The following is a 27,577-nucleotide window of genomic DNA, read 5'->3' on the forward strand; positions in this document are numbered from 1 at the left end:
TATATATATATATATATATATATATATATATATATATATATATATATATATATATATATAAGTATATATATATATATATATATATATTTATATATATATACATGAGAATCACACGGCGGAGCAGCGAAGCACATAGCACCACTGTGTCATTTTTCGCAGGCTAGTTTAGATTGAAGACGATATGTCCACCCTTGAATTGCCACCGTCTGATATGAAGTTTTCAGTACGGCTGAAAAGCTGTAAAACGAATTACAATAGATCCAACTACCACTGACTTCGCGATATAGATTGGACTTTAAACTCAAACCCAAGCTTGCCACCCAGCAAACATGATGCTAAGCAACTTGGGATCTTGCGCCTCCTGCACCACAAGTAAAAATCGAAAAGTTTAAAATAAAATCAATTCTTAGCATCTGCTGGGAAATGATCATCTATTCACGCTACTACCAATTGGTGAACATTAGTGATGATAAACCCTACTAGCAAGATTTCTCGTCTCTGGATATGCGAATATTTTAAAAGGCATTGAAATAACGTGATTTTTACGTGTTCGGCAAATCAAGCAGGTGTCAAACCCTGCACGGTCTACATCGCAAAATAGACGATGCTTAATCTCCTCATTGCGGAGCACGTACAGCTATGAGGTTATAACTTATCATGAACACAAATCGTAGAAAAAAAACATCGGCATCAACAGCGAAGCTCACAGAGAACAAGTAGCTTACACCCTTGACACCAAACACTTCGTGCTTAAGAGAAAAATGAAACCAAGCTCGAGTTTGCTACCTGAAAATAATTTCACAATAGCCAGACATTGTACAATCGCCCATCAAGAATCATGCCGCGTACGAGGTTAAATGTAGATTTCGATTTACAGCAAAATATAGAAGAAAAAAACACCTCACCTTAATAAGGTGATCGACTTGACCTCGTATAGTGTAAGAAATACCCTGCTCCCTTCCGCTCATTTTATCCTGCAGGTTGAATATGAATTTATATAGTCGTCAGCTACGCACTAGCGGTTAATATATGATGTTAAAGCTCCATTCTAGGATCAGAACGAAAAAACTAAAAGAAATTGAGCTTAGATCGATTTCTAGCATCTGCAAACTTCAATGAGCAGCACGTCAGCCGCCTCGCGTACGTTCTGATTCAATGTCGCTTTTACAATCGCGCACGATGATATGGCGCCAACGTTCTGCTAGATAGATGAAATGTACAGAATAGTATAACAGATAGAGACTCGCACAAGGAAGGAGTGACAAAAAAAAAGCCGAAGTATAGGACACGTCCCATGGTTCTGATTAGCCTTTTACAAGGATCTTTAACTAAGACGTATTTATCAGCACTAGATAATACAGACGAACTCATTCGAAATATACAGCACCTTTGGCATCCCAAATGGCTACCGCGGTCGTGTAAATGAGTAGCAGAATCGAGTAGTGTATAATAGCACCTAATGGGCGTTCAAAAATAGAATATTCATAGCCATCGCCGAATATGAGCATATTGCCTACCTTCAAACGAAGTAGTATTCGATGTCCTTTGGTAGTATTCCGGGGTTCTTCGCCCTGTTTAGACTTGATCGATTTGGCACTGGGAGCAACCACAGCGGACTCTTGCGTATTCGATCTTTGCATATTCATAGCCTGTAGCGAAGTGTGGCATTTGATTTCAATTAGCTGCAAGTGCTAATATGTGATAGCCTGAAAACTGGTAATCAGACAAAATCGTTAACTTCGATACATTGGCCACAATCATCTCGGGTATTTGAAAGTAGGAGAATGGGAGATTTCAGATCTTAGAGTAAAAAAATTGTGCTACTAGTGTCTGCCTCAAGTTACAATTCTGGACATTTGCTATAACAATAAAATTCCACTCCGACTACTGGTATATACGAGCATACTGGAGAATGATGACTTGATGCATACCTTGGTCGTATCCAAAGACCAAGTGTGTAGCGGATCGTGTATGAATACATCCAAAATGGTCAACAGGAGCGCCTGGTTTTCGCGAATTACGCCCATCACATGCTCGCAGCAGCGTCGGAACACGCCCTCGACACCTTGAATGCCCATCCCGTCTATTAAGTCTCTCGTGAGTCTGAACGGAACAAGTTCAGGCATAGGCAATTGTTTGCCTTGCTCAAAGCCGATCCCCAGATCTATGTGTATCAGTTGAGCCGTCTGCGTGACATATTTGAGGGGTTTGTTAATATAAAAATATGTTTCAGTGATGTGATCTGCATCGATGGAAAAATAGCACCAAACACCCTGCAGGTCCACCGGACACGTTAGTAGATTATCAACTAACGAAATCAATTTTAGCTTCGCCATTGTATAAATATCTCCCGTGCAGCCTTTCAAAGCAAGCACCCTGCTAATATGGCGGAGTGTCCCAGCAACATACAAAGAGAAAGTGCAAGAAAAGTCGGTACTCTCCATAGTTTCAAGGAATGGGGGCGAACTAAGCGCAACAACGCATGGCGTGAACTACGAGAAAATACAAGAACATTGAACAGCTTTTAATTTGAGACTACGATGACGGATACTGATTTACCACATACGCACTACACGTTATTATATATAACATTTGAATATCTGTTGATTACTGCAAGTCATTGTGAACATTTTATAACATAAATTAAAGTACTGCCTCATTGTGTACACACGTGGCACAGTCGACATTTTGCACATTATTGTACGTAGATTCCACCTGGCGTCATCACAGAATATTTATGTAGACCATACACGAAACTCATGTATCACTCAATAGAACACCATCATTATGAAAAACCAGCAACGTCCAAGCAAGATAAGGGTATACATTTAGATCCCTTATCCTTCTCAACATACCTTCAGATCTATGAGGATGTTGCTCGGATGCCTATCGCCCAGACCTAGAATGTAACCAATTATCGAGCTAGCGGCTATACTGCGCGTGTACTGCAGTCGCTTATCAAACCAGTCCATCGGGTCCGGGAATTTCTCAAGGAAGAAACACCGGAACACTGGATGAAAGTTCTTACAGCACTCTTCAAACGTGTTTAGCTTGATGCGGTCGTCGCTGTCAGACACCTTAGACATCTTTTCGCGCACCGATCGTGTGTGCCAATCCTGTGGTCGTACACGTTGATGCGCACCTATGGGTAAAAATCATATAATCGAATTGAGAATAGGCATGTAGCGCGTAATTTTCAACCAGATACAACTTATGGGTACATGTACAATTCATACGGCCCGTTTGAGAACAGATATGCAACATTGCTTGTACAATCACATACAATCGCAGTGCGTAGGTGTGTGGGTGTGCTTGGGGAGGGGGTTGAATGTGGCTTCGCAACACGGTAGACCTTCACCATTACCTTTTATCCACCAAGCTTCTATCGGTCTTCTGGATACCCGGTTCAGGCATCTCATACTGTCACGCTAGGCGCAATTTACAGCACTAATACAGTATCAGGCCTTCATATGAAAATTTTCGGGTCGAGTGCTTCGGTTACAACAAACAGGCACACTTCACAATACTTTAGAATATTCAAATCGCAAAGGAACGAATATGCACGATCCATTTCGTAAGGCCGAGAGTACGAATGCGTACGCCCATAATCAACAAAAATATCAAGTAACCACTGGCGGTCCGGAGCACTTGCCATTACAACGTACCGTTGTTAGCGTTCCGGCCAGATCCAACCAAGTATTCACTCAGTGGTGTAGTCTGCATCGCCCATTCAAGAACGCCTGTTTGCGGTGACAGCGGAACCACGTTGTACGTTCGCACAATCAGATTGCGCTTCTTAGTATCGCTATTTTTCACCATAAGTTTGTTCACCATGCGAAAGACTTGTTGCATAACTGCATCCTGCGAGTGCATGACAGAATATATGGATTTAATTTACAAACAGTGACCACCATTTGAGCCACATACAGGATGCAAAATCAACTTAAACGGTATAGGTTTTGCAGTGGCGTACACTATCAAGACATGCAGCGTTACAAACAAAAACAAGCTCTTGAAGCACACATATACTAGAACCGTGATATAATCGCTGGACTATTCGCCGGCATAGCACTCCAGAATACAATAGCGAACCATGTCACAGTGGGCAGCATCGGAAGTTAAATTGTTTCCATACGTTCAAAACATTCATATGACTATTCACAAGTGTACTTGTATAGTCGCACGCAGCTTATATGTAAACTCCCGTTCACACTCAAAGATATCATGATAGTATAGACAAGACTATTGCAGAAATGATATGTACCTGTCTAAGATCATCAAGATCCTTCACTAACTGTTTGTACTTCACACCGTCACTGCCCAGGCAATCGATTTGCTTTGGCTTGTGCAAGCCCCCAACGAGGTTGTATCGTTTGGAAAAACTGTGAATACGAATTATATCCTTGTACACAGCCATGGGGTCGACTGGCGGTGGGCAAGTAGTGATGGGTATCCTCAATTGCTGTATGTGCATGTTCGAAGCGTGTCGATCAATTGACTGGCATTCAATCAAACAGTCTTACAAAAACAACGGTGTAGATAAAACTACGAAAAAAATACAATAAGCCCGGCGCTAGTAGCGTGATAAAGACATGACAGCAGTATTGATTTAGCTATACTAGTATCGTTCATTCGGTTTGGACCACCAATGTAGGTATCTGAATGAACAACTGCACGACACTGTGAAAAATAGCATAGGTGTCCATCCTATTCAATAATGCCCAATGCAAACAAACATGTCGACAAGAGAGTCAGGCGAATATAGCGACAGCGGATCAGGCACTGACAACAAATAGGACGCACGCACGAACTAACAGTGGTTATACATGATCATATTATATTAATAAGTGTTCTCATGCGTTATTGCTACAGCCAGTAATTCACAAACTCAGAATCGAAAATGGCGTCATATTAACGAGTGAGCGTTTGAGCGAACATACCTTCACTTGCATGATGGGATCGTTTTCTGACAAAGTGTCGAAGCCCATTGTTGTTGCCTGAATGGAATAGGGAAGAAAATCCCTGTCTTCTGAATAAACGTCGCTCATTTTCGAAAACCAATTAGAACAGTTAACAGTTCGTAAGCATACTATTGAACAGATAGCATACGAGACTATGGATAGCATTTATACCGATTTTAGAGGTATATACAGTTCGCTCCGGGCCGGCACGTGGATTTATCGTCAGTACAATCGCATCGAAAATCTATATTAACATAAACTTATATTTGTAAATGCTACACCAAAAAGTCAACTTATATTTAGTGATGCCAAGCACATTATTATAGTTGGATAAGATTTAATCTAATTAGAATAAAAGTGTCAGGTTCACCAAAACACTCACCGTCTTTGGCACGTGAACCTTAGCCAGGGCATGGTACGCGTTGCTCAGGGATAAGGTGTCCTGCACTATATGACTGATTTTGCTCTCCTTCCCAAGTTCATGCAGCATTTTCTTGGCAGCGTTTACCTAAACAGGAAGTAATGATAGAAATCGTCAGATTGAATTTGTGCGCCGACGGATCGCGCGGGTATCGGTGAACTTGTATATAGCCGGTATATACGAGACATAATATTGCACAATCAGAATATACACATGTGTACTCCAAGTTAACTGCATAATACAATACGCACACGAACAAGTGAAGTATATACTAATTTTGTGAAAGCAAGCAGGAACGATCATCTGGGAAATCAATCTAGAATCTCAAAGGTGACTACGAAACCATGACTCAAAAAAATTACACCGGCTAGGCGATAAATACAACCCAAATGAAATACCCGTGTGTCCTATGGCAGCACTACACACGTGGTCGCCAGAGCTTCTAGTGTTGTGTGACGGACTGTACTATTCTCGAAAGCAAGGTGTCGATAATCCAAAATCGAGCCGGACCCCGTATACTCTTAAACACATGAGGGTACGAGATCTCCAATTCAAAGCCGCAGATGATAAGGTATGATTATAAAGGAGCTCGTTCAATGATATACGCGGTCTATATACTTTAAAGTACAGTTGCGGTTCAAACCTTATCCATGGATGAATTCACGTCTGAATTTTTCAAAGCGTAGATGACAGTCAACCCGTGAAACGGATGTTCGGCGCATAGCTGTAAAAGTTAAGAAGTCGTGGTGTAGTAAGCTTTGAGTAGCCTACAGCAACAACTCACGTGTGCACCAGAAGACAGAAGAAAATAATTGTATACAATAAGGATGATAGTAGGCTATATATATAATTTTTTTGAATCGATTGCTAATACACAACAACGTACAACAGTCGTCGATTTACACCTAAATTTCAAACAAACAACATACTCTATATACCAGCTGATACAGAATGGATGCAAAAGCCACACTTTTGGGATTATTCAGGTCGTCACTCCAGTCTAGTCGGGCCGCCAGCTGGTAGATGAGCGGAATAAACTTGAAGGAAGGTATTTTCCGTAGATCCTTGCGCATAAGACTGGAATGAAAGGAAGAAAATACCGCAAGTTATGATCAATTTCGCATTTCGCATATCGTATAGCACACGGGAATGTGTATATGATAAATGTGGCTGATAAGAGCATTGTACGGCATATGTGCATTGTGCGCTTCGTCCTCCATGAAATTTCAGAGATCAAATATCAACATAAAAATTCCATCTGCATTGTAAATTTTCTAGCTGTTTTGCGCTCAAGTATGTTCGTTTCGCTAAACGAGCGTAAAACTGAGTTGTACCACATATTAACGTATACGACGACACATTCGTTTCATTTTGGGCCGTATACAGTGACTAAGCGCGCACATTAGTCGAGTAAAACAATTGACAACATGAAATGGTCAGACAAATCGCTAACAGTCATTCACCTGTTCGCCAACGTGTAGAGTTTCGACAGAGACAATTTATTTTGATCGATCGAAAACCAGATTGACATCAGCCTGAAAACAGCGATATCGTACTTTCCACTGATTTCGAGGCAACGCTGTGGCAATTGTGGAATGAAGCAAAATGCGACTGTCAGGGAGCTATCGCGATGTATCAGTTTTACAGCTGGTGCATCCGCACGTTGTAATATTTCGTAACATATGCTCGGTCGATGGGCTGATCAGTTGGGAAGACACCAATTGAGAGGAGTATAGCTCAAGTCAAAACGCTGCGACTTTTGTAGAGCACTTGAAGAGTGCTCAAAACCTCATATGCAACGCATCATTATGGTCTATATTGTCAGATTTCAACGGGTAGTTAATATTAGCAAATCCAAAAATAAATAAATAAATCCGAGGACACGTGGGCATGCACAGAATCGACAGACAGTTCACTGTTGACCTGAAAGCTCATTTGCAATCAGCAAATCTCTCGATGTCTCAATATCAGATCCACCTGATGGCAATCTGAGAGGATTCTTGGCTGCTTGCGGTCTTATGTGTCCCGTTGCTGACAGACATACAGAAATAATAAGGGCCACAGCTGCTTCAACCATGTATTAATTCACAAACGAACCAGAGCAAACGAATAGGGCCGAACGAAGAAGTGAAAAGCATACCATGTAATTCTGCAGGGTCACACCTAAGAAGTTGTTCAGATTTGTTTCCACCTTTTTAGCTGTACCAGCATCATAGTTCAACTACAAGGAGAAAAAAAGTGATAACTTATGGCATGAACTCTATTCGGCATTTAGGAGTAATGGTTGGGCTAAAATAGGCGATGCGTTGTGCGAGCGCAACGCTTCGCCCTTGAGAAACTTGTTATCACAAAAATGGGGATGGTGTTTACGGCCTGTATTTTGTATGCTTATACCAGAAAATCGACTTCCAACCGCACAGATAAGAAATGCATACGATGCTATCACATTGAGAGGGTATAGGTGGTACATGGTTGCACCTTGCCAACTGCGTGCATAGCAAGGGAAACTGAAAGCCAGTGACGAGGTGCAGGGTTGGGCTTCCTGTATGCACAAAGACTATATGATAAGACTGGTGAGGAATACCAGAATCCGGAGTGCCCACAACCACTGGTACGGTCTTACCTCTCTGCTTCGCAGATTCATCTCACGAGTTAATAGTACTCGTTCATCGTGTACAACATCCAGACGATTTTTGTACTCAATGTCGACGGGCTTGGTGAATTTGTGACTCCAATCCGTCTGTTCTCGTCTGTGATCAGTATAGACCTTCTTGCTCAAATCAATTTTCAGCTTCCTGCCCAAGTCTTTATATTCGGCGGTCACAACATTCAGGCGCTCCTTCATTAGGGTCAGATTCTGCAACAGGTGGATTGATAAGTAAATATGACGTGATAGCAAACTCTGCAGCCAGCGTGCGCGATCGACACGAGGTACACTCGAAGGTATGTCGTCAAAGCCATTTGCAATGCCCAACGCCGAGTGATCACAACAAAATGTGGATTGTGCGTAGTCCGCAATATACGTATTACAATGACGCCGAAAGAAAGACTTCGAGAAAGAGCTGTAGAAGTTCATCGTAAAAGGAATACAAATCATCTACAGGGAAGATAAAAAGGCGGCAAAAATAATTTATGTGCACATACATGAATCTGACGAGAAGAATCTTCTATATATATGTTCGTATACATATGTTTCGACAATTATCACCTACATTGATTACATCTTGTAACAACATACCTGCTTCATGGACACTTTAACCTGCTGGGTCTCCTTCCACTCCGGAGACGCCAGCATATCAATTATGGACTGATAGTGCCCGTCCGCATATGTGGCGAGTGTGTGGTACGCCTCAGCCAAGGATTCCGGTTCACATACGGGTTCATACTCTGCAATGCACCGCTGCATCTCAGTGATCTGCGCCTCTGGCCCATCGGCCTGGAAGATGCTTTTCCACTTGCACTCCAGCAACGCAACCTTTGCGGTTAGTTGATCAAGTGCCACGAGGTCTCCATTCTCCGAATCAAGGGGTTGATGGTGATGTGATACCTGAATACATTTTGAGGTAAGCTTATCGTTTAGAACATATTTGTAAATAAAGTAATAGATTAATTGCTTCCCATCATCGCTAATAACACCATTAGATCCACTGAAGGTATGCTACAAATGCTAAAAATTCGAAACTGAAATACAATTTGCTTTGCCCCAGCCCATCACTTTACACCTCTTTCCAGATGAATCGCTGATTATTGAATTCAGAACTCCTACTATTTTAAACTTCTTCAATACGATATGAAACCACTCACATCGGTACGATCCTTAGACAGGCGAGCTCTCATAGTATGTAGCCACGACAGTGCAGTTTCCCACTGCTCCTCTTTCCGACTGGCTTCGGCCGATTGTAGCATCCACAGAGAGAACTCAGACGCTGTGTTGCCGACGGTTGTCGTACTAATATTGTGCCGGTTAGCATTGGATGAGTCCTGCAGGGAACGGACTGGGAGCTGGACATCGACACTCAGTCTACGCATCTCTAATATGAGTTGTCTGGCAAGATGCAATCGGTCAGCGTTGCTCGCCAGATTGGAATATTCGCTGAGATGGACTAATTGCAATCGTCTGGCGGTTGTGCTGGGCGACAATACTAAATGCGATGGGGAATAAGCCTTTAGTTCAATTGGTGTTTAAACAGACTAGTTTATATGAAGTAAAATAATCGAGATCAAACTGCATCGGTAGGAAAACTGTGACCAAAATCGAGCCATCCGAAAGGAACTGACTAGTACACACGCGCTACAGCAACTCTACTGTCTCTCAAAGCCACTATGCGGTGCAATCAAGGAGTCTTCCGTCAATCGAGATGCGTGCTACCGAGAATAAATCAATTTAGAAGGGACGTAAAATAATATCGCGCAGTGTATATCCGAACAAAATTCACACCAACCATCAAAAGAGCTGTCTTCAATAGTCACCGCATCAACATCCGATAAAGGGTCTGACATTGCCAAGTAAGCACTTCTCATACCGGAAGTCCCAAACTCACTCCGCACCCGCAAGATGCCCAGGAGCACTTGTCGGACAGCCAACACAGGCTCAGTAAATGCAAAGTCATTCATGCGCCAGCAATTCAACCTTTTGTTCCACATTTTCACCATACTGTCCACATTGGCAGCTGTCCGGGTGACTACAGTGCGTTGAATAGACGCTTTTGATGGACTGGATAGACTTGATAAGCTCCCAATACTACTTGTAGCACGCAAAAGGGCATGCGCCTCATTCATCTCGTTCAGACTGCTAAGCCATGCCAGGGCACTATACGTGCCTGCCATATTCTCGTGATTCGCTTGGCCTAGTTTCTGCACGACCATGAGGTGTAATTGCCGTGCCGCGCTGGAGAACACACTAGCATTGTTGTCTGCCAGACCCTTCAAACATACAAATGTGAGTTGCTGCAACACTTCTCTGGACTTCTGTTGACCCGTAACAAGGTCATCTACGTCCATCGAGGATGCATCTGTGAGCCGCGTTAGGGGATGTGAACGAGGAGTAGGGGATAAGGAGAAACTTGCATCCCATTGACCTAGGCGCCAGGCAGCTTCGTACTGGTACTCGGCTATCTCGCTCTCCAGTTCCGGGTGCTTGGCCACAAGGCCGGCGGCGTAGTATTCCAGCACATGCGCATAGCCCATATTCTGCATGGCCGCCAAGATAGGGTTATGACCAACCCTTTTCCTCTCCATTCTATCTGTACCTAAACCCCCGTGCATATCGCGCAATCGAGCTCGCTGGTCGCTGAGAACCAGATCAGATGTCGAGAATGTGCCCAGGTAGTCTCGTTGGTGATCTTGGGCCAGCATACGTGTCGTGTAGCTGAGACAGAAATTGGCACCTGTCAGGCTATCAGGTTCATTGATTGCGCTGTAGATGTGAAGGAACAAACGCTTGTGGTCGGGGAGATCCTTGTCCACGACGGCCATGGCGTCGAACGTTGCGCTGTGTGTGGGGTTGTTGGTGATGCCACACCATAACTCGAGATACAGAAGGGCAGACAGATAAGAGCCAGCATTGTACGCAGCAAAGGCGACCTGTGTGGAAAATGTTGAATACAAGATAAAAATGGGTTAGGAGTAACATATAGTCGCGAAGAGTACAATTCTGTCATGCACCAGAAGAACCAAGGGTATCGTTACAATCACTGGTGTATATTACTGTAAACAAAATTACACGACTGATAACAGTTTGCAGCAAATGTATGTCTCATGTAATTTGTACAATGGAGAACCGCTAGGCACATCCAGAAATGCTTGTTGCCAATCTCACACCTACTTTCTTATAGTCGATGTCGAGTGCCACTTCGTGCTTATCAACATTCATAACACTGCCGAGGCTTGCACGAGACAAGTTTCGCTTGGATCTCGAAGTCTTTCCACTCCCCTTCCGGCCAGTCAACGATGCAGCTGCACTAGACATAGATAACTCCCAATACGACACATCACACCCACTCCCGTACACAGTCCTACCCCCTATCGGGAGACTGACACGGCGCAGGTGGTCAAGCGCGGATAATATGGCACGCACAGCCTTCTTCTCGTCGGCCGTGTGCTCTACTTTGGATGCGGCAAGTTTGAAGAAGGCACGGAAACCATCGGACAATTGGCGATACATGTCTGGCGAGTTAAGCACACGACTACCGCTGGGCGACGGGGATTCTTTGAGCAGAGAGTAGATCAGCTCTGGCAGCAGAAATTCGCAGAAGTCGTATTTGTACGGACAGACAAAGTAGCACGACAGCAGACTCTTATCCACGACACCAAAATTTAGGATCAGCGAGCAGCAGATACTTTGTATCCATACAACGTAGTCGACTCTAGCTTTTCGTGATTTTTGATCTTGTTGAGGGTTGCTATCTTGGAACACGCGCGTCCACATGGATATATCATGTGGCAGAAACATAAGAGAGGAGAGCAGCTTGCGGACACCCACATGCCGTGAATTGGGTGTCAAAGTCTCGACCGTTGACCCGCGGATCTCATCTAAGTACTTGTACAGTCGTGCGTACTTCTGCATTCGCCGGTTAGTGAATAGCCTGGTCTGGAACGGTGCCAAGTATTTGGCTATGTGGCTTTCATCCTCTGTATTCTCCAGACTCTCTATCTCCCGCACAGCAGTCTGTATCTCTGGCAGTTCCAGCAAACAGAACAAACTCTTCTGCGCTGCCTCCACCACCAAAGAGTTTGGATCCGCGATGAACTCCGTAAGTTTCGCGAGAAGAGTCAAGGACCGAACTTCCTTCAGCTTAGCGATGGACTCCTTCGACTGCTCAGCCACCAGTCCACTCGAAGTCTGTTCTCCACTCACTTCATCTATGTCCTGCGTACTCTTACGGGACGCAGACCTTTGCTTCACTGCGCGACTGGCGTTCCGCGAACTCAGCGTGTTCTGCTGCAAATCGGATATCGCTCGAGCAAGTTTGCTCCCCTCGCTATGTTCACCTAGCAACCGGCTCTCTCTAAATGCCTGCACACGTAGGTCGATACAGCCCACCTCACCCAAACAACTGCCCGCTGCCAGTTGCACGTCTGGAGGAACCTCAGGCCGGCACATCGTAATCAGAGAGCTCACTAGATCAGCAAGTAGAACCGTTACATTATCATCGTCCTCAGTAGCCGCGAGAATGTTCAGCTTATCACGCCTTTCCCGCAGCTGTTGTGTCAAGTGCTTGATGCCTGCCAGGCGCGACCCGGCATCGAGTGTGCGACCGTTATCAATAAAGCGCCGAATCTCTTGCTTGAGACTGAGCTTGCCGTAAGCTCTGCGCAGGGTCTTGTTCGCGGCGACGAAGTGTGTGCACTCAGGCAAAGGCTCCGTTCGCTGTAGGTGCGTGTAGTACAGTGTGTTCGTCTCTATACTCTTATCCACGAGCAACTGTTTGATCAAATTCGTAGCCTTTTCTGTAGTTCTTGATGCAACGGCGACTCTCGTACTACCCGAACTGGTAGTATCGGCGTTCGCACACATAGATATGTTATCAACATCCGAATCTGCACTACCAGGCAGTTTACAATTCACGGCACCGTACGGATGGCTTATGCGCAGAAGAGCGGATAGGACCAGAGACAGCAGCCGGCCAGCCTCGTCTGGACTGTGTTCTAAACCAAATGCACATGTATTCGCCAGCATGTCGATACACTCCTGAACAATAAATGTAAATACATGAGGCGGATGTCCATTTGACGGATTTTTCTAGGAATTTATGACATCTGAATAAACCAGACACACTTACAAAATGACTTCAGTTCGGTATCATGGCAACACATCTACACACCTCTCTAAAGATGAACTCATCTATTTGAAGGCACGACAGCTGTATGCTCACGGCCGATCGGTAAACTAAATTGTTACCCAACAACGAGCCGATCCAATTTAAATATAACGAGAGTGCGGACAGCAGGCGACGGCGCTGCAGAAATATAAGTTGTTAACGAGTCATAAAATGTATAGAGAGTCCCTTTCGAAGTAATAAAATGTTAGGTATTTCATTGGGCGAGCCATTAGGACATTCGAAATTACGATAGGATAAGGGTACGTCTATGTCTCTGCAAAAAACTTACTGTGGGTGGGTAATTGCACTCCGCCAGCTTCTTTCCAAGCTTCATCAGCACGACAGCGGCCACACCTGGAGAGCTGCGCACAGACTCTGCCTTTATATCACCCGCGCCGATTTTCAGGCGATTTATCTGACTCAGGCTAACAAGCATACTGGTCGAGTCGCAAGTCGGGGGCTGTGGCACAGGATCACTCGACCGTCCCAACCACTTATAAGCAAATGCAGAGGATATAGCTCGCAGAATGTCGTGCGGCTCTCTGCGTGGCTGTGGGACATCGACTGTTGTGGTTGCAGTAGTTGAATCACTTGCTGGTGAGGGTTCGTATAGTGTAAGCAGCAGCTCGACGATGAGAGATTCAGGATCGTCGGTTATGATTTCGAGACATCGGTGTGCTCCAATATCCTTGTAAAGCTCGGCAAAACTTTCGTCAGAATAACTGCAAGGTGGTGAAGTTGACAGAGAATTTCGATGTGACCCATTCCGACAAAACCCTGTCATACACATTTGTTTGAGCACTGGCTGATGAGAACGACATGTAGCTTCCGAGTAGACCGTAACCACGATCATACCATACGCACAACACAGTAGAGAACAGATAAGCGACGAGCGGGGGTTTAGAAGCACAATGAGACAGTAGGAGATAAAAACGCAGTCATATACTGCATACCCCTCACTGCAGAGTTGAGGCAAGGCAAAAGCGTGCACCTTGGGGAAGTTCTCCAGCAAAAGATCGGCGCACTGCTTACAAAACAGCTTGGCAACCCGGTCCAGCAGGTTTGTTGTTCCCTTGTAAAAGAACAGCGCCACGATATCGCTGATGAATTCGGTAGAGAGAGACCGAAACGAGCTGAAACCTAAAGCCGGAGCCGGAAAATCTTCCAATATGATATCAAACTTGTACACCCAGTCATAGAGAGCGAAAGGGACGAATTCCGCGTAGATCTCTTCGGGGGTGCTATAATCAAGTAGTAAGGAAAAACCAAGGATTTCGTCAACCACCAGCGTGTAGGGGGCCTTGTGATGTCCCACCCACAGCATAAACGAGAAGCAGATCTTCGCCACGCACTGACAGCGAGTTCCCACCAGCATGAGATTATGCATGCTTGTTTCTAGTACACTTGCACTGATACGATCGGTTCCAACTGTGGACTGCAACCGTTCCTCTATATCTCGCCTGAAGGCTGTGATGTATACGACTTGACTCTCGTCCGAGCGCAGCCGCAGGAAGGGGCTTAGGACTTCCCCGGCGAGTACACGAAGTTGGAAACTGCTATCAAATAGTGCCGCTTCGATTACCTGGAAAAAGCGAAAACTCATCCGTTAATTTGAAATTTGGCCACGCACAAAATAGGTGAGTACCATAATGCAAGCTACCATTAAAGCTAAAGCTATCTGTATCTGAAAACATTCAATTGGTATATTAACACATATCGCATCGAATCTACATGCATTTCAATGTTTGAATGACACAGAAAAAACGGGTAGCGTAGTAAAACATAGATATAGATTTTGAAACTTTCTCGCCAAGCGACAGAGCTCAGATGAACAGGAAAAAATTATGCAATAATCACAAACTCGCAATTCAGTTAAAATACAGGGCAATTAACAAAAATGCAAATTGATGGTGCATTCCACATTTCTCGGAGAAAGTTATAATCCTGTAAACACATAAATTCATATGCATATTTACAGCAACTTGACCTATGTCTGATCCTCTGCTGTGTAATGATTGTTGCGTACGCAAAAATTGTAGACAGCGACGTCAATTATTACATCCCGACCAGAAGACCGATTTCTACTTGTTGCATCCATATTTAAACATAGTCCGATGATCGCACAACCCTCAGTCGAATTAATAAGCGCCTGTCGTTCACAGCTGAAGAGTCACGGTGGAACACAAATCAAAGGATTGATACCAATATTTGTGGTACCAATTTTGCGATACAAAGCAAATAAACAAACGTATGCACTGCTCAACATTTCATTATCATACCTCTCCAATAGTGATTATCACTTCAGCTCCTGGAGTCTCAGAGCTGATATCAACACCGGAGATTGGCAGAAAAGCAAGAAAGTAACCACAGCAACGCAGATATAGAAGACGCTCAGGCCCGACCAACATTTGCTCATTGAACAAGTGATTGAACCCTGTATCCAGTAGAAATACCAGGATACTATAGGCTGAATCCTCTGATGCACACTGCTGCCGTGTCACACCTGCCGCCATGACCTCTGGAAGGATTTCTGAGATTATAGTAAGCGCATAGAGTTGCATGGGAGGTGTGTTCCAGTGCTGAAGAAAACCCTGGGTGCCCATCATCACATGATCCGCATAAGTGGCCGGCAAAGCCATAGAGAGTGCATGCCAGAAGGGCATCAGCAACAGAGTAGTCTTGTCACGCACCTCCCTCGTCAGTGTCTCTCCTAGAGCCATATCGATGTCGGTCGCAACGGCACTTTTACATATACTACCACCGGCTTTCACGCCACCCAAAACAGCTTTCAATGTTCGCAAAATGGGGATCATGGCCGTCTTGCCATGTATTTCCCGTATCACATCACCGGCTGCGGGGAGAGCCAGACCACCGCGAGATGCAGCATGCACACGCGATGGAACTAGACCGGCTGCCTTATACTTCATCCGGCTGTTCGCACTCGATGCAAACTCCGTATCGCTATCACTATCGTCGCCAAAACTGTCATGAGCCTGCAGCATCCCATTGTTCAGACGGCGTTTCTTCTTACTTCGGGGTTCTACAGAATTGTCCTGGGCCACTACTACAGTAAAGTCCCACGGCAGTCTGACTGCTGCGAGGCAGATATTACTTACATCGCTCAGCAATTGGGTACAAGACAACTCTACTATGGTTTGAAGGGTTTCGATCATCCCTATACAAGTGTCCTCGCCATCCCAAGTTGCGTGCATGTGATCCTCAAGGTTGTCGTGGGCACAAGGTATATTAAATAGCATCTCCATCAACTTGGCCGTGCCTTCTAACACGATAGGATTGCTTTCGGCCAGTCGGAGTGTCGCTACTATCTCCGCCATTCTTGTCGATAAAAGTGTTGTGAGGGGGTGCCCTGGGGCTAAGATCATACCACCCAAGTGCACGGACATGGCTGTATACGTCAACAGTATCGCAATATGGCCAAACTTGTAAGGTAGTCCAGTTGAATCATCGCGAATCGCAATATCACGTTCATTGGTGCTTGAAGAGGATGCTGGCATCGGCGTCTCTTCTCCTTTTTTCTCTGCTGCATAGAGCGTTTCTAGCACTTGAGTTTCCAGCGCTGGTATCACAGTAGGCGACAGTCTACATGATTCCTGCTCCCTCTGCTCCATCTGTGTTGTAGGTGACTCGCTCAGAATGACACCAACACCCTCATCGAGTGCAAACATTCCGTTTACCAGGCTCAGCATCTTCTCCTCCCAGCGTACATTGTCCCTATCCAACGAAGGCAATAACGTGCACAACTTCATATACTTTCTCGTATGTTGCTGTGTTCTTTCCACTCGAGGAGTAACCCCTAGATAACTATAACAGCCATCCGCCTCGCCACCTTCCATCACGCCATCTGCTAATTTTTCCGGACAAAAGAATTGTGCCCCATTCTGGTACGATAGTGCAAAAAGTGCTGCACCAATGGCCTGGGCATCGCCCATTGTTAAGTCCGGGGCTTCTCTAGTATATTCTCCACCAGGTCGTCGGCTACGCTGTGCATCTTTGGGCGAGTTTTGCAGGGCTGACAAAAGCCAGGCGGTCAATTTAGGCTTCACAGATGACCCTCCTAGTGCTAGCACATCGCTAAGAAGCACGTTCGTGCCCATATCTCCGCTACTTCCAGTATGCTGAGCCGAAGTATTCCCCTCCAAACGGATGACCAACATCACAAGATCGACAGATACACGGGTAGGCTTGGCCCCAGCTGTATGCAACATATCCACTAACTGATCAAGCAGTTCAGCAATCGCGCCTGCTGCCGGCAAGCGCTGCTGCACGATACTCTGCAAAGAATACAACACATTATTCGTGCACACCTGTTGCTTCTCACCGAAGAGACCCACCCCGGCGCTGGCGACCCTGCGATAGGCTGCTACCAGTTCAGATACCACCTTTCCCCACAATTCAGTTTGGACTTCTACCATTTCACCCCGGTAATCGCAGGCCATCGCCAAACCCTCGAGTGCATACGCGGCAGCAGAAACGCGTTCTGTCTCGTTCTTTGTTTGGTGACTTTTTGCGAGTACCTCTACCATTGTGCGGATCCATCCTATCTTGCACTCAGCCGACAAACTGGGAAACTTTACAGCCAACGCCCTTGTGATTCCGATCGCGAGGAGATCACCACTCACCAACTCTTGAGCCAACTCTACAGGCCCTAAAAGCGCGTTTGATGGCGCAAAAGACCTACTATTTGAGGGCAGAGTTGTATCGAAATCCGTAATACCCAGATCAAGATCCAGTTCTATGCCTTCCGCAGGGTGCGATATAGTGCCGCCAGATTGACTCTGGGCCTTTCCAGGGGGCATATCATCAACATACATGGTAGTCGACATGCCGGGAAAGAAACACTCAGGTGCCCGGAAGAACAGAACGTCCGCGGCCATGTCCATGTAGCACTGGTGCTCATAGGCAGATATGGTACTGTACGTCGATGTTGTTGTACGTCTACCAATGAACGGCACGGCGTTGTGTACCCGAGAGGTACGTTCCACGTGTTCACCTAAATCGCGCAGCACACATTTGTACACTCCATCTTCGCTCGGTATCTCCTTAAGTACTACGTTGGTAATGTGTCTGTCTAAAGGAACTACTCGGGACCCAGCAGGTCGGTGCGAAGTGGCCGGACTAGGCGATTGAGATGGTCGAGCGGGCCTATAGAATCTCATTCGAAAACGTATGTACTGTACGATTTCATGTTTCAGCTCAACTCTGCGGGTATCCCACAAGGATACAAGGTTTGGGGAGACATAGGAATCCAACTTCCTAACTACACCAGGCAGATCCAATGCTACCGCCTGGCAGAAGTGAGTGGCCGCATTGAGCATCAGTTTAGTCGAGAGACCCTCCCCGCAATTAGCTTTGAAGAAGGCTGTGAGGCAGCTTGTAACATACCTGGCTACACTCGCGAGTCGAATACCCTCATAATAAATCAACGCATGAACCACCTTGCACAGATTCTCTCTATCGCGCGGTGAAGTATTGTCACGCAATGTCGTGGCGAAGAATGAGAACATCTTCGTCCAGTCGCTGTCACTAATGGTGCCGATGTAGTCAATCACTGGTAGTATATACTCTGATAACATTCCTCGATAGATCGACAGGACGGGTATGGCACCGTACGCAGCTTCACCGGTTATAATCGGTGTGATGTGCTCACTGACAAGTTTTTCCATACTCTCCATAGGAATAAGTGGGTATCCGTGGCGTGCCGAGAGTTTCAGCACCAAGCGTAACAGCTCGCATGCTTCCCGCAGATTCTTGTAGGGATCAGCCGTGGCCTTCTTCTTCTTTGCAATGGTAGCCTCTTTGTCCACACAGGTGACCACAGCGTTTGCTACTTCCTGAATAGTGGTATAAAAATGGTAAGTAATCACATAACTGTTCACATACTGTTATCCTTTATCCTTGTCCGATAAAAAACTTAGATACCAGGGGAACGAAGCACATGCCACTTTACACAGAGAGGCTTCGCAGTATTGTACAACTAAGCATAAAAAAATCTGCTACTCTGATACTATCTGAGCTAGCGGGCTACCTAGTACGAACATCCCTATAGCAAAAAAGGACACAATCGATCATATAGGGGCAATGCCTAGATCGAGCGCACTGAATACTATGCGCACCATTAAAACAAAGCTATGCATTTGTATGCGTTGTTAGACTGGCACGTCAACAAAACGTACATCACCTTTTGGCTGCAAACATTGATTGATTGAATGATTAAGAGGGTACGCCGATTGATATGGATACCAGATTGTTACAAACAGAAACACACTCACTCAAGCACATATCATTTCGGGATTAAATTTTCACACACTAAGAAACTTCAATTGTCCCATATGAAGTGTATAACCTTCTCAACCACTACATACGCCTTAAAGACAACGACTTAACAGTGGTTTAAATAATTCCACGATTTTATCAGATCATCAATTTTGTGAAATCCATTTTGATTGTTAGTAAGGGTTGCATCTTTCTTTACAACCGTGCCTGATGCTAATGACCGTTTCAACTTTCACATCTACGTTGGTATATGTATTAATAAGCGAGAAAAAAGGCAGTACGTGCATCACTAGACAGCGCTGTTATCCAGACATAATTGGAGGATCTTTCAATATATCAAACTCACACTTATACGAAGGTCATATCGTAAACAGACAACAAAATTATATCGAAATAGCTACTGTACACTATGTTCAAGGGTTTGAAGCTAATAGGATGCGCGAGACCATTATAATCATGTATTTATGTGCCACGAAAGAAGCTGTATCCAGGCTGCTACCGATTATTGAACTAGCATCTCATAGGCATTTTCACTCTAGCCTATCTTCAATAACTGGCCACGTAAGGTGTGATGGCAATGTAGTTTAGCAAGCACCCAGGTACGTATGATTCCTTACATGTGCACACCTGAGCTTATACGCACACAAAACAAATACACACATAAGACACAGATTTATATAAAATAAACCTGGTGATACACATACAAGAGAACACACATACCTGCCACATAACATGCCGGTCGTTGTCTCGTACAGTGTTGCTGTCGAATCTATCTAGATCGCCAGCACTGTCCAGAAGAAGTGTAAGTTGACTCCTAGCGTCCGCCCGAGTCTTTACCAAATCAGCGTGCAGTCTCTCGAACGTGCTACGATAGTCGAGATCCCAATCCATGATGTCAATACAAACGTGTTGTTACCCCACATAAGTATGAAATAGCTAACTACTGCTCTAACGCTCCGAATCTCTTACATTCTCCGACCGACCATGTCCTAACGCATGCAATACTATGAACTATCCTACAATGATTCATTTGCACTCTGGAAAAGTCCTACATGGTTTACGCTGTGTGCCAGACCTTACAGTTACGTGTGTAGCTCTGGCAGCAGGGCCAAATAATGTTGATCTTTTATGATAACACGAAAGCTGACAGCATATTGCATTTATCTGTACAATTTACTGAATTTTCATTTGTGAACGTGATTTAGCGATGCCCGCGAAAACTCGATCCGACTATATTAGGTAGGCGGGAGAATCATCAATTATTCAAGCCGTTGTCCTGAGAGTGGCTGAGACTTTAGACTTTGAGACCGGATAGGCTGAGACAGTTGAGAGTTGAGACTTGAGAGTTGAGTCTTGAGAGGTGAGACAGTTGAGACTTGAGAGGCTATCTATAAAACATAAATATAAATATGAATGAACGTTTGACTGCTCAGAGTTCGTGATTCCACCACCGGGAAGCAGCATATTGTTGTTTATCTCAACGATAGACACTATATCGCACTTACTGCATACCATATGTAAGCGGCCGTGGCCTGTAAATAATCCAATCCACGCTTCACTTATGAAGTAAACACTCATCAATGCAGCGTAAAGTATCATTCTTACGCGTGAGAGATTGAAATAAATCAGGATATGCAGCTGAGATAGCAATATTGAAGACAAAAATCCGGAATCAAACACAATGAGGATCGCTTGCAAAGTGCAAGTAGAAGCTATGAGCAGTAAAGGACCGCAGAAGTCTGGACGGTTGCTGAAGTCTATCTTGATTGTGGTGAGTGTACAGAACAAAATCATCAAGCAAATGTTATATAAGACTTATAACGAGATTGTTTCGAAGTTCGTTTGATGACTGTGGTCAATTAGAATAAATAGGTGGGACGCCTAGGTCAAAGATTTTTTTTTAACCAAACTATTCGCCCGCGGTAGTAACTGATAGAAGTTCCAGTGTCCAACTTCTGTTCAATTGCTTTTGTGTGATACAGGGTCGTGAACAGACACGGTCGGCATTCCGCAAGACCAATCAGTTGACTCTGATGCTCTGCACTTCGAACAACAGCGGCACTCAGTATCAGGTATACTCTGTTGCGTGCAGTCAAATTGACCAATACCTTTGTTATATTACTCGCAGGTACACGCAAACGTTTCTGTACTCATAGATGGCATGTTCTTATATTTATCCCAGCTTGGCCAACACTTTATGTCACATTAATCGCAGACACATTCGTACTTTGTCTTTCATGCAGAGACATGTTATCTATGCTATATGAGTTTTACGTGTGATTCCAAGTCATGCGTGTTCCTCGTTCCAAATGCCATTTCTGACATTTCGACGTCTGATGTCACTTGCAGTTACAAGGCAATGTCGATCGTGTCCATGGGGCCTTTGTGAAAGATGGAAAGATGTCTTTCTCCTTGAAGAAACCAAACTATCGCTTCGTCATCAGCGGTGTAAGACCATTTATTGACTCTTTACATGTTAAATGAACCGTTTCAATAATTTGGTTAGTAAGAGCTGCCTGTCGTATGCGCCGTGTATCCATTTTGCACCCCTTCGGAGGAGCACTTGGTTCCAACTTGCTGCTTTTGTATCCACTAGGCACCGAGCGTTTGTTCTCCTTCGAATCCGTAGCTGCATAGTTCTGCAATTAAGACGTATATCTCGAGTATTCTACTTCTCACAATTTTTTTTTAATCACAGGCTATGCATACTGCCAAATAGCTATTTCGTGATTCGTGTGCTTTTGTTATGTTTTATCACGGTGCGTGCGCATGTAGTCAACAATACGGTATCATTAGATCGCTGATACTTATTACACTTTCTGCTGGTGTGTTATATCACACAGGGTGATCCTGAAGATCTGGCCAACTTTGCCAGGATACTGCAGAAAGCGAATAACCACTTCGAGTCGGTGTTCGATAAAGAGCTGTCTGAGCTAAAATTTGTCGATACAACCGACGTAACTATGGTCCAACGCCTGGTAATCGATGTATGTATTAGTGTGGCAACCTCTCGGTTCCCCTTGCGGACTGTAAACCTGGGGAGTGGCGTTAAATGGTCCTATCTCTGATTCACATACTGATTGACTGGGCGTCAGTATAGGTGCGCGAAAGAGGCGAACCGAAAACCCTGCAGAAGAACTCCTACTTTTCCCAGTCCTGCGTGGACAATAGACAATTGGCACATAGCGTATACGCGTTAGGAAGGTGTCACGTATCTGTTTTTCGTTTGTCTTTCGAGAGATATACTAACTATGCTGTCAACAATGGCGGGTTTATGTCCTGTCAGGCAGAGAAGAATGTACCGGATGACTTCCCGCCCCGTCTCCAGCATCTCACCATCACCCACCACAACCTTCAGTTTGTAAGTGGCAAGGTTATGGCTATAAGGAATCTGACGAGTCTCGATCTGTCCGGCAATGCTATCAGTGCTATTCCTGCTGAACTGGCTAATTCGTTGCCTCGATTAGGTATGTTCCACTTTATACCGCGGTATTTGTAATATAGTGCTTATTGGAAGCGTGCTATCAAAAACACTGCAGTTGCTGGCCAGGGTGTCAGCAGCTCACCGTCGACACAATTCGGTTGCCTACCAAGTTTATTGTCAAAGCACTTATCAGAATATAGGGCTGTCCTTGATGAATACAGTGTGTTTGACTCGCCTTGCGAATTATTTGTCTACTTGGATGTCCTGTCGAACTATTATCGAACATAATCACAAGGATTCTTATCACTGATGTCCAAATGACGCTATGCTTAACAATTTCCTGCAATATTTTCTTGCAACTTCCTCGCAGCTTTGCTCAATCTTGGGTATAATAGGATCCGTACCATTCCCGATAAAATCTTCTCACTGCCATTGAAAGTGCTGAATATGGAGCACAATCTGTTAACGAGCCTGAATGAGACTTTCTGTAAATTGCAGTCGTTGCGAATGTGCAATGTAAGCCATTGCAAACTGAACTCCTTACCAGAAAGTTTAGGAAGATTAAGAGAGCTGAAACAGCTGGACCTATCGAATAACCAACTGCAGCACCTGCCGTACACCTTCAAGCACTTGAAACTGGACAGTTTGGCCTTATTTGGAAACCCATTCACCATAGATACAAAGGGCAACAAGACGGCGTATACGACACCATTCCCGACACCTTCGTTGATGGAATACTCTGCGCGTCACGCGATTCTAAGGTATGTATTGCGTTTTTGTTTTATAATTCGATGAGACGAGGCAATGGAATTTAGAACGTCGTGCCATTTGAGTGCCAACTACGTGGCAAACACCTCTTGCAGTATTGTATCTCTACGAATGTACTTGATATATTCTAGAGTTTCTGTGGACTCGCTGGCTATTATATTTTAGTCTGGGTGCCCAGCTGTATCTCGGCTGTAAGATGGTCTTCATGGCCGTGGTCTGAACGCATATTGTTTATGCAATAATTTTGGCTGAAATCGGCCTTCTTACTTTACCTTTTTCAGTGTTTCTAGGATACCCCGACATAAAGTCAGATACTACATGCCGCTTGAGCTAGTCTATTATATGAAGCAAGCCCGGCGATGCTCTCAATGCCAATGTCGCATGTTTGATCCGTGCGTGTACAAGCAGCTTGTTACAGCCTTTGATTGTACAACCATAGCCACAACAGTGACCATGCATGGCACACATCTCGCCAAGGTGCCTCTGAAGCACTTGGTGTGTTCCAGGACGTGTATGTTACTGCTTTTCCCGCCAAAAAAGCGCCCTCGACCAGCGGACGCGGCTGGCAGGCCGGCTCAGCGCGTGCGCACAGGGAGTTAGCATTGAATTATAACTAGGAGAATTAGTAAATAATCCATACAGTATTTTTCACGGTATGACTGGCAACTGTTCGTTTCCGCTGTGAGTACCTATTCAAAATCTTCTGAAACTGACGATAGCTCAGAAAATTGAATGTGTATACCAGGTAAAATATTTTTCACGAAGGTGTATGTGTGTTATACACTATTCTGCCCTTCATATCAGTATACATGTATTGAGTGCATATGAGGAAGTGACACCATGCTGCTGTATGGTAACCAAAGACTTCACTAGTGGTCGTAGTGGTTCCTGCTGTGACAGCCCTAACCATCTGATCCAGTCAATGACTTCATGCTACGGACGCATCCAGTATTTGTTGTCCAATTAGTGTCAGGTGTCTGAGAGGCGTGACTATATTACGGTTAAAGGGTGCACGGAATATAGAATGGACCCGGTTTTCGAAAGCACACATACAAACGTCCATTGTGGAATGTACCAGTGAGACTGAAGTGGTTTCTTTATTGCGCTTTTGGAGGGAACGATGTCATCGCAATGCACAAGATGAATGAGTTCAGACATAGGAAGAAACTTGGCTAGGCAAAAAAACAAACAAGGAATCTACCTAGAGAATCAGCCAACCATCGATCCAGTGTGGCTGTAGTTGCGGGTGTTGCTTGAGATAACAAAAACCGCCTGACAGCCAACCTACGAGGGTTCACGAGCCCTGCGGAAGCACTGCTTGTCGTGGTTGCTATGAATATGCGCTATGATCCTGGACTCGCGTATTTCTTGAGGACATGGGTTGTAAGCCTGCCGAGCCCAGATCCGTGATGTGGAATCTGATAAAAGGACATGGCGACGTACTACCCAACGCATTTGTGTATGTTTGGCCATTAAGTTTCAATGGTCTTTTGGTATCACCAGGCACTGGATGTGTAGTTCTGGTTTTGAGAATGATGCCTAAATCGGAACCAGACGACTGAACAGTGGCTGAGTAGCCGCGAGCGCTTGTCAGGGGCATATCTCATCTCATCGTGCTACTACTACAGTAGCATCACTGCGGTGTGTCATCCCTGTTCGACAGATAGACCATTCCTCTAGTTATGTACGACTTGTTTCACTCAATCCTTGTAAGGTCTAGCTTCAGCCCCATCGGGTGCCTGTATCTGAACCTTATCCTTTCCGACTTCGTCCCAGTTGGTGCTGAGTACAGTGCCGCCACTCTCCTGGAAGGACTTGTTCATGGCTCGCCGGGTTTCGGGCGTGGCATCCTTGTAGATATCCTGGAAGAGTTTCTGCAGTGCTGCATCTCCCTCTGGTTTCTCATCAGCCTCTTCCTCGTCTATATCCTTCACCAGCTTGTTCCAGTCTGGGTAGGGAAATGCAGGAATAGGGTAAGTTCAGATTACTATGCAGTGCGCGTGGCTGAGGAGGCGATGTGCGCGAACAGTGTTCTCGAGAAAATATGCACAGAAAAAGAAGTACTTTCAAATATGTACAGAATATACAGAGATACACATATAGAACCGCCTCACAATGGATACGCACACTATACACGAGAATCCAATAAAGTATACGACTGTGACGACACAATATTCCATTGAGCGCGGTGGTACATTGGTTGGTGCGCAAAAGTTGGCATTCTCCTGCAGTTGTTCTTGCCTCAGGAGTCGTCTACTAGTGGGCGAAAGCTTCATCTCACCGTCCTCTCTATATAAACGAGATTTACAACAAACCTCCTGTGAAGGTAACGCCACAATACCTGCGATCATTCGGAACAAAACAGCACAACAAATACCTTATAATAAGGTACAAGATATGCTCATATGCTCATTTGAGGTCATAAATCGGACAATCAACACATACACAGTCGCTCGGTAGAAATTTAGAGATGAGTCAGTACCTGTAGGCTTCCTTAGGGTCTTGGGAGCTGGCTCCTCGCTGTCTTCGATTTCAGTACTTTCCGGTTGCTCGAGTGTATCCCACCTGGCTGCAGTAGCCTTTCGGAGTGTCAGCTCGAACTTCGGTTTTGCACGGCGCCAGGTGCATTCGGCGGGTACTGGATATAGAAGAGAAGACATTAGTCATCGATATATCAGTAGGTAGATGTGAAAAGATGTACACAACATATTGACAAGGAACTTTGATCTGAACAAAAATTGCTTGTATCAGACACTGCCATAAAACACTACACGATTAGAATCTTTTCGCGAGTTGTTTATGCTAGGTGTGCTCACTGCCACAAAGTAATAGCAATAGCTTATGCACCACATGCACGTATCTCACATATACATTGTACGCAGGCTCAAGCTTACATCAAAATATAAAAAAAAACAGTATACCTCCGCCGGAGAGAACACTCACGGGCACACAGTACACCTCCCCTCTAATGTCACGCAATTAGTACTCACATTCGAACTATATACACAGAAACCTTAAATACCAACACACATGCAACAGCTACGAAAGCACGCACAATATATGCGCATCTCAAAGCAATCACGCACCGCATCACACATGAGCTTTAAGCCGTACCGATCCCAATATGAATGGTTTTGTGATAACCCACATAACTAAAGGAAATTTTTAACATGTGAGTGCTGATATTTCAGGTATTCAGACTAAGAACATACTCAGACCAATGGGAAAAGAACCCTACCAATATCAGCAAACGTCCTCTGATCCAGCAAATATTCCGACCCTCCCGGCAGCTTGAGTGTGACACACATGCTCTGCGGCGTCAGCTCGATCTGTACATCCTTCTCCTCCAAATTCTTAACAAATATACTCACAATCACCTGTGTGTCTGTTTGGTACCATTCGTACCGTGTTTTAGCAGGCACTGTGGGCACGACAGGTACAGACACTGTTGCTGGTATAGGCGCAATAGTAGGCTTGGTGACGGCTTTAGGTGCCTGGGCAGGCTTAGCTACAGGCTCGTGCGCCATCTCCACAGCCTTGGGACCGGTCTCTACCGGTGTTCCATTAATACTTGTGGACATCCCGTTACCTTGTGGCCTGGGCACAGGTGTGACAACATCTTTAGATTTGGTAGAGATTATCGCTTCGCCAGTAGCTTCTTGTAGTAGCGCGGCATCACACTTTGCTATCCACTCAGACCATTGCTTAGCGGCTGGGCCTACGCTGCTCTTAAGCTTCTCCCCCCCTTCAAACGCGGTGCGGGCGGTGGTGAACTCCTCCAGATGATACAGTGCGATGCCCTGAGAAAGAGGAGGAAGAGTAGGAGGTTTAAGCTATACTATATCCACACACAGACACAGACACACATACATATAAACTTACAATTATA

General features: G+C 45.0%; 3 protein-coding genes across 3 annotated transcripts in view; 1 reads left to right on the forward strand and 2 right to left on the reverse strand.

Annotated features, from left to right (window-relative positions):
* Nucleotides 1-102: 102 nt before the first annotated feature.
* SARC_00211 (hypothetical protein) lies at nt 103-20,610 on the reverse strand. The gene is made up of 23 exons (XM_014306132.1): nt 20,217-20,610; nt 15,482-19,054; nt 14,156-14,784; nt 13,492-13,924; nt 13,206-13,340; nt 11,207-13,072; nt 9,906-10,965; nt 9,187-9,524; nt 8,621-8,929; nt 8,006-8,239; nt 7,523-7,603; nt 6,846-6,961; nt 6,312-6,459; nt 6,026-6,106; nt 5,344-5,469; nt 4,941-4,997; nt 4,265-4,462; nt 3,666-3,861; nt 2,856-3,142; nt 1,932-2,186; nt 1,518-1,649; nt 906-974; nt 103-361 (listed from the first exon to the last, which is right to left on the reverse strand). The coding sequence occupies exons 1-23, from the start codon at nt 20,385-20,387 to the stop codon at nt 302-304; spliced, it is 10,554 nt and encodes a 3,517-aa protein (XP_014161607.1). The 5' UTR covers nt 20,388-20,610; the 3' UTR covers nt 103-301.
* Nucleotides 20,611-20,944: 334 nt separating this feature from the next.
* SARC_00212 (hypothetical protein) lies at nt 20,945-24,352 on the forward strand. Its single transcript, XM_014306133.1, has 7 exons — nt 20,945-21,267; nt 21,479-21,568; nt 21,846-21,944; nt 22,340-22,483; nt 22,783-22,963; nt 23,291-23,681; nt 23,970-24,352. Exons 1-7 carry the CDS (start codon nt 21,178-21,180, stop codon nt 24,286-24,288), a joined length of 1,314 nt encoding a protein of 437 aa, XP_014161608.1. The 5' UTR covers nt 20,945-21,177; the 3' UTR covers nt 24,289-24,352.
* A 403-nt stretch (nt 24,353-24,755) lies between these two features.
* SARC_00213 (hypothetical protein) overlaps nt 24,756-27,577 on the reverse strand; it is a 3,490-nt gene continuing 668 nt past the window's right edge. The window contains exons 2-4 of the mRNA XM_014306134.1: nt 26,927-27,488; nt 26,171-26,326; nt 24,756-25,636 (exon numbers count right to left, since the gene is read on the reverse strand). Coding sequence (XP_014161609.1) covers nt 25,389-25,636; nt 26,171-26,326; nt 26,927-27,488 — 966 coding nt within the window. The 3' untranslated portion in view covers nt 24,756-25,388. The remainder of the gene's footprint in view (nt 25,637-26,170; nt 26,327-26,926; nt 27,489-27,577) is intronic.

This window comes from Sphaeroforma arctica (genome assembly GCF_001186125.1).
Source record: "Sphaeroforma arctica JP610 unplaced genomic scaffold supercont1.5, whole genome shotgun sequence".
NCBI lineage: Eukaryota > Ichthyosporea > Ichthyophonida > Sphaeroforma > Sphaeroforma arctica.